General features: G+C 42.2%; 1 protein-coding gene across 1 annotated transcript in view; it reads left to right on the top strand.

Moving 5' to 3' along the window:
* Window positions 1–293: 293 nt before the first annotated feature.
* The window catches only part of CD101 (CD101 molecule), a gene marked incomplete at its 5' end in the record, with an annotated part of 33,941 nt that continues 26,272 nt past the window's right edge, over window positions 294–7,962 (top strand). The window contains one exon of the mRNA XM_080648473.1: window positions 294–336. Within this exon, the coding sequence (XP_080504599.1) occupies window positions 294–336 (43 nt within the window). The remainder of the gene's footprint in view (window positions 337–7,962) is intronic.

Raw genomic sequence — 7,962 nt, 5'->3', positions numbered from 1 at the left:
TATTTAGCCAGGGTGAGGCCTATCTTTTCTTATTTTTATCTGTCTAAACATATACTTACCCAGGAAGATAACTGTTTGTCCTGTTCAGTTGTCTGAAGTAATTTTTTTTTTTCACACCCAAACTGGGGCGAATCGCCAGGAACCATAATGCAACGAGCTTGGCTTTTGCAAGCCACCTCTCTCTCAGTGGGCTGAAAACGACACCGCTTCCTCTTTGCCTTCACAGTGTTTGTCCCTCGGCATCTGAGCAACCTCAGTGCCACCAGCAGCAGCAGCGCTCTGCACGGGGCCCAATGGCACACATCCCACGTGTGGCATCTCTCTTTCTCTTTCTGAGTAAGTGTCACCGTTCTGCGTGTTTCTCTTGTCACAGGGGCGGTTGGGTGATGGAACAGGACAATGTGGTTTCTCCAGGAAAAACGGGGCCAGGCTTCTCTGGTGCTGGCAGTGCTTTGTGGCTTCTGTCTGCGATGCCAGATCTGCCAGTTTTGCTGGCTCTTGGGCTAGCCCTGAAGACAGTAAGAGGCTTAGCCCTCCAGACTGGGAGGTGATTGTAAGGTTTGCCTGATGTCAGAGCCTGACTAGATAAGTGTGCCTTGGGGATAGAAGGAAAGGTCATGAGAGTACTTAGTAGTGTTAGGCTAAGCTAAAGAAGGTTCTGGACTTTACCTGGGCTGAAGTGGGAATTGACTACTGAGAGACTGAGAAGGGGCAGGGAGATGCACTTGGCTTGGCTGAGGAGCATATGCAGGGGCCTTAGCTGGCCCGGGGCATTCTGCATGCTATAACGGGACGAAAAGGGAAGTTTGAAGGTGAATTGGGAAGGGACTGACATAGTTCCAGAGTAGGTAGAGCAGCGAGCAAGTACTAATTGTGCAGTGGTTTCCCTTAGCATCTGGTAAAGCCAATAGACCCCATCTCAGAATAATGTCTTAAATGCATAAAATAAAATACAAAGGGCTCTAGGGGAAATCAATCATATTGAAATGCAGTTATCAGAATATTTTTAATTGATTTTAGAGAGAGGAAAGGGGAGAGAGAGAGAGAAAACATCAATGTGAGAGGTAAATATCTATTGGTTGCTTCTCAAATGTGCCCTGACTGAACCAAATCTGCCACTTTGTATGTGTGTGTGTGTGTGTGTGTGTGTGTGTGTGTGTGTGTATGGGACAATGCTCCAACCAACTGAGCCACACCAGCTGGGGCCAAAATAGTTTTAAACAGATTGTGATGTAGTCACTTATTCATCTCTTTATGCATTACATAACAATCTAGAAGTTAACCACCAAACTTCAACATTGTAATGAATATGAACAATATTTCAAGATTTTTGCAACAACTGTAATGTGATATGAAAATATTTATGGTTTGTTGTCTACATTCATGATGGAAGAAAATACTAAATTGAAAATTAATGAAAATTGAAATGTAGGATTTTTTTTCCACCCGGTGTGTGGACTCTTTAAAATTGCAAACTTCCTCTCTTTTTAAGGGGAAAGAAAGTAGTACTCCCAGGTTAAGAACTCCTGCTCTAAGAGATAGGATTGAGATAGTGAAGGGACTTAAATGACTAGAACCAGAGGGGAACTAGAAGAAATTACACTCAGTGTGACCAGGGCTGTGGCTAACGCACGAAAAGGGAGCAGCACTCAGCCAAGGAGGTGCTTAATAAACATTGGTTTGAGTTGAACTGGGCTCACGTTGCAAAGGGGCATTGGCGAGTGTGAGGTAAGAACCAGATCTGGGGCTTGATGGGGTGAGAGGTGGTCTGAAGGAAGATTCCTGGGACCCATTGCTGGGTGACCAGTGCCCACTGGACAGGTCCGGCAGGTGGTGAGGGCCCGGTGGACTGGTGGGATCCTTTGGGGATTGTTGGCTGGTGTGTTCCCGTTTGTCCTGTTCAGTTGTCTGAGAGGGACTCTCGGGTGTACTTGCTTTGCGAATTTGGAGTGTGTGTTTGGTTTGCGTGTAGGAGGAAGCTGGGTTTACATTGGGCAAGTCAGATAATTGCAAATTTTCTCTCTTTTGTAAGCAGGCTGGAAGGTCCGAGGGGAAAGAAAATAGTAATCAGGATTCAAAAGGGGAAGCTGGAAGCTTTTCCTTAGCCCATTTAAACAATGGCCTCTACTGGGTTATATATTTCACTTCTAAATTCTGAGTCATCCGCAGCACTAACTTCGTATAGAACCACAGTTTTTATGTGAAGAACACATAAATCAGGAAGTAACTTGAAATAATGTAGGAAGCCTGCTATTAGTCATCACAAATATTGAGGGGGAGTCCTAGCCAGTTTGGCTCAGTGGATAGAGCGTCGGCCTGTAGACTAAAGGGTCTGGGTTCAATTCCGGTCAAGGGCACATGCCCAAATTGAGGGCTCATCCCCCATAGGGTGTGCAAGAGGCAGAAAATCAGTGATTCTCTCTCATCATTGATGTTTCTATCTCTCCCTGTCCCTTCCTTTCTGAAATCAATAAAAATATGTATATACTAGAGGCCTGATGCACAAAATTCGTGCAAGAGTAGGCCTTCCTCTCCCCGGCTACTGGCACCAGCTTCCCTCTGGCATCCAGGACCCAGGTTTCCCTCTGGCCGCCGGCAGGCACCCAGGACCTGGGCTTCCCTTGCTTCACCCGGAAGGTTGTCTGGAAGGATGTCCGGCCTAATTAGCATATTTGCATATATATATATATATATATATATATGTGTGTGTGTGTGTGTGTGTGTGTGTGTGTGTGTGTGTGTGTGTGTGTGTATAGAGAGAGAGAGGCGGGGGGCGGGGGAGATGAAGGAAATTAATTAAGTGATGACCAGTTGACTAATTGTACTGTTTAGCAAATATATACTTTGTCCTAATTTATTTATATTTTCAGTAAATATAAGGACTGCTTAATCCTGTTATAATACGGTGCTAAATGAGGTCAATGTCATGATTAAATGAGCTCTTGGGCTTAGCCCTTAGTTTTGCATATTTGATCTGTCATTCCTCACCTCAACTAGATGGCCTCCAAACAAAAGCCATTCATATAGGAGGGTCTTGGGGTGGGGAAATTGCTTGTCTAACTGAAACTATTTCATGAAAAAAATTTCACTAAATTATGGTGGAAGCTGTCCCAGCTTCCATGCAGATAGGTTTTTCTATGTGTAAAGAAAGGAGTTGTGTGTTGTGTTCCATGTTCTCCTGGTAGGTTTTCTGTAAGATGGAGTCATTTGGAGTTGCTGTTTTTGTGTATCAAAAATGGTCAAATATGAGTAATTTTATATGGTTCAATCTAATAGCTTCCACTCAAATAATACTGAAGTGGCGAATTTGGCAATCCCAGGGATAGTTTTGGAAAAGAATAGAAAAGCCAATACCATCAAGGAATTCTTTATGTTTCAAGAGCATGACTCCAATGCAGTGTATCAGTGCCATGCTGTGTGCCCGTCAGTCAACGAGGCTTTGAGCTGCTGTGCTAGGGCATTTCACCCTCTGTCCATTCAAAGAGAGAGCAATGGGCCAGTCCTTCGAGGTATTTTATTCTTTATGAAGAGGAGAGATATGTACACCATATCCCACAGAGAATGTATTTGTAATAAGATGTTTCAGGGTATGATCCCAATGCATAGACATTTGAATTGCATTCTGTCCATCATTCCTTTCCATCTTAAAAATACCTATGAAGCCCTAACTGGTTTGGCTCAGTGGATAGAGCATCGGCCTGCAGACTGAAAGGTCCCAGGTTCGATTCCGGTCAAGGGCATGTACCTGGGTTGCAGGCAATCCCCAGTAGGAGGTGTGCAGGAGGCAGCTGATCGATGTTTCTAGCTCTCTATCCCTCTCCCTTCCTCTCTGTAAAAATTCAATAAAATATATATTTTAAAAAAATACCTATGAAACTTCTACCTTATGGCTTTTGCTTTTCTGAGAACGCAGTACCATCCCAATCATGTTCTTGACCTCATGCTGCTACTAGGACCTTATGCCATTCATCATCCTTTCTCTGACTTCATCCGTCTCTCCCCTCCACTGCTCCTCTCCCGTACGCAGGCAATGGCACCTGTGTCCATCCGGGCCCTCACTGCTGCTTTCTGCCTGCTGTCATCTCATTCCTTCCTACTCTTCTGCATGAAACTTCTTGAATAGTTTACGCTTCCTGCATTGGCTTCTGACCCTTGAAATCTGCTGCTTCTGCTCGATTGACATCACATTTACAAAGATCTCCACGGACACCCTCGTCATTGAGCCTTTAGAATCCTCAGCCGCTCAGTAGCATTTGGCAGTGCTGACCAGCCCTTTCTCATTGGAATGATTTGCTTCCTTTGGTTTCCAAGCCACTCTGTGTTGGCTGCCCTCTCAACTCCCTAACTCTTCCTTTAATAGGTATTGTTCCTCATCTAAACCCCCTAAATAGATTTTCTAGTAATCTCTCTTTAGCCCTCTTCTTTATATTCCCTAACACTTCCCAATACTTACATGTATAACTGACTTAATTTGCATCTATAGCCCAGAACTCTCCCTACTTACAAACAAGCATTTACAGGAAACCATGAGAAGCCACAGAGATAGCCAGAGGTTTGGCATTTGCAAATCTAGGTTCAAGTTTGGCTCGACCATTTACAAGTTTTGACACTGCCAAATAAGGAACTATGACAGAGTTCTTGAAAGGATTAGAATATACATCTTTTCAAAGGGTTGAAGACTTTAAAGCACAAATACATATATTTAAATATTATTTCCGAATATTTGCTGTATAGCCTTCCTGTTTATTCCACGATACTCAAATTTAGTATTTCCAAAATTAAATGCATTATCTTCTTCCTTGAACACACAACAGTAACTCTCCCGGATCTCCTATTTCTGTTAATAGTACCATTATTCTTCCAGTCGCCCTCACAAACCTGGGTATCATCTTTGATTTCTTCCTTCCTTCATCCCTCCACCCACCCCTACTACCTCCAAGCATCCAAGACACTGAAAAACTATAGATTTTATTACCACAGTGGCTTCAAAATTGTAGTCCCTTTCTTTCCATCCCTGTTGCCTTCATCACTTCTCTCCTGGACTACAATAATTACCTCATGTCTGTTTCTAATTTCCATCATCCTATACAAATTGTCAGGTTAATTTTCCTAAGACCTTTCAAACACTTTCAGGCTTAATCAAGCACGGCTTAATCAATCAAGTTCAAACATTTAATCATAAGAGTCAAGTCCTTCATGTTCTGGACCCAAATGTCCTACCAGTTCTTACCTCCTTCTATTAATCTTCATCTAACTGATTACTCTTTATTTCCTTTAACAAGTCTTTTGATTCCTATTCATTCAGTCTCCTCATGAAATCTCCTTACCTAAAATATCTTGTCTTCCCACTTAAATTGTCATAATCGTTCTAATTCTCCGAAGCCCATTTCTGATACTGTCGCTTTCATAAACCTGGCCTATTTCCCTCCTCAAAAAATATAATCTCTCCTTCTTTCAAGTTTCTCAAAGCATTTTTATCACATCTCTCTATGAGGACTATTACCCTACTTGACCAAATTATAAAATAGAGAAGTCAGAGACGCTCTCAAATTCATCTTCGTATCTGGGTTCCTGAAGCATCAGAAATACTAGAAGTGGTTGAATAAATATTTATTGAATCGGCAAATAAAACAGTAGAAAATGAAATGCTAGTTTTCACAATGAAATGCTTCAAATGCGGTACCCATCTCTCTGAAAAGTCATGGAAAATGTTGAAGTAGTGTTGCCTAGCAACCAAAAATAGCATTGTGGAAACATGCCCTGATATAAAAGGTTAGTGGTACCTCAGAAACCCTATTTTTTTAAGAGGCGTTTTTTATTGTGAAATAAAACACAAAAGAACAGTTAATAAAACATAAATGTGCCTTTGAACAAATACGTAAAAACCATACAATCGCGACCCAGGTCAAAAAAATAGAACACTGCTAAGACCTAAGAAGGACCCACCCATCTGCGATGTGCCCCATCCAGATCACAACCCTCCCCCCACAATCACTTTTCTGACTTTCATGATAACCACTTCCTAGCTTTTCTTTCCTTTTTTCTTTTAATCCTTCTTACCCCTTATGCTTGCATCACTTAACAACACAGTGTAGTTTTGCCTGTTTTAAAACTTTATAAAGAGTAGAACCATTCTCTAGGTAGTCAAAAAGGTTCAAAAGTATTTTGCATCTTTTACTAAACACAGTTATTCATATTATTGCAACTATTTCACTTTATGGATGTACGGAGTTCATCTACTCGACGTTGGTGGGCATGTGGGTGGCCTCTAGTTTGGGGCTCTAATGAGCAATACAGCCATGGATGCTCTCTCACGGTAGCCTGAGGCACAGTGCACACTGTGGTCAGTGGTCGGCAAACTGCGGCTCACGAGCCACATGCGGCTCTTTGGCCCCTTGAGTGTGGCTCTTCCACAAATACCATGGCCTGGGCGAGTCTATTTTGAAGAAGTGGCGTTAGGAGAAGTTTAAGTTTAAAAAATTTGGCTCTCAAAAGAAATTTCAATCATTGTACTGTGGATATTTGGCTCTGTTGGCTAATGAGTTTGCCGACCACTGTCTTAGGTGCATGTCTAAGACTGGCTGGCTTTGCTGAAAATGTTTTCAATGGCCTCTGTAGTATAATTTTTTTTTTGCTAAGTAATAATTTAAAATTCTCTCAGATGCCCTAACTTCTATTTCTAGGCGTAATATAAACATAAAATACATATGAAATTGGGATTTATGAATACATGAGTATATTTTAAATGGTTACTGGAAATGCGTGTGGCTGCGCGATTGGTGGGTTGGATGTTTGTTTTTCCGTTTTGCACTGAGCACACACGTGCAGTTTTTAGTTCGTTGACTGTATCGGGTGACTACTTACTCTTTCTGACCATTTGTTTGTAGCCCCGCTTCTAGCAGAATTGTTTACATTCCAGAATTTCTATTCTCAGCCTTATCATGGTCTCTGTAATGTCATTGTTCCTTTCTCTCACTGTTTCCCTTCAGTTTCCTTTGTCCTGTAGGGTCACACGATTCAGCAGATGCTCTGCTTCTCCCGTATCTTCTTATGAACTCCGTTCTGCTCATTCCTTCAGATGAGCACTCCGACTTGTGGTCACGCCACCTCACCCTCCACTCCCACTGGCCCTCGGCCTCCTGAAAGATCTAGCTCACCCTTGTGGCATCTGTCATCTGTTCTTTTTTTTTTTTTTTTAATATATTTTATTGATTTTTTACAGAGAGGAAGGGAGAAGGATAGAGTTAGAAACATCGATGAGAGAGAAACATCAATCAGCTGCCTCCTGCACACCCCCCACTGGGGATGTGCCCGCAACCAAGGCACATGCCCTTGACCGGAATCGAACCTGGGACCTTTCAGTCTGCAGGCTGACGCTCTATCCACTGAGCCAAACCGGTTTCGGCCATGTCATCTGTTCTTTGTTGTTGTTTTTTTTTCGGAACACAAACTAGCCTTTAATATCAACATAATAAACTCATTGTAATTTCTGCAAAATGCTTGATTTTGAAAATGTGTATATCAGAGGAAATGTTACCATTCAATAATGTTTTCTTCTTTAAATCTAATACATGAGATTTGTCCCAAACATTCCATAGTGGTTCCAAATGAAAATCTGGGTAAGGGAAGAACTAGAATAAATTCTGATTCCAGATCCTGTGGGACTTGACATTCAACAGTATGAAGCTTTTCAATAAAGCTGTAGTGGCTCTTTAAAAAAATTACAAAACAAAACCCCCTTCACAGTATAGAAAGGGAGTGCTGCTATCTCTTCAGGTGCTAATTTTAGCCGATCTTGCATCAGATGTGGCCAGGAGCTAATGACTAACCAACCTACAGGAAAAAGCATGGCCCCATGGGCAGTGCTGGAGACTGCCTCTCCAGCAATCATGGCTGTGAGACATGCCACCCAGGAATTAGAGGCTTAGGAAGTACCTGCTGAATTTTCCCAAAAAAAGAATG

This window comes from Plecotus auritus, assembly GCF_963455305.1.
Source record: "Plecotus auritus genome assembly, chromosome: 12".
Taxonomy (NCBI): Eukaryota; Metazoa; Chordata; class Mammalia; order Chiroptera; family Vespertilionidae; genus Plecotus; species Plecotus auritus.
This window is presented reverse-complemented; position numbering and strand designations above follow the sequence as displayed.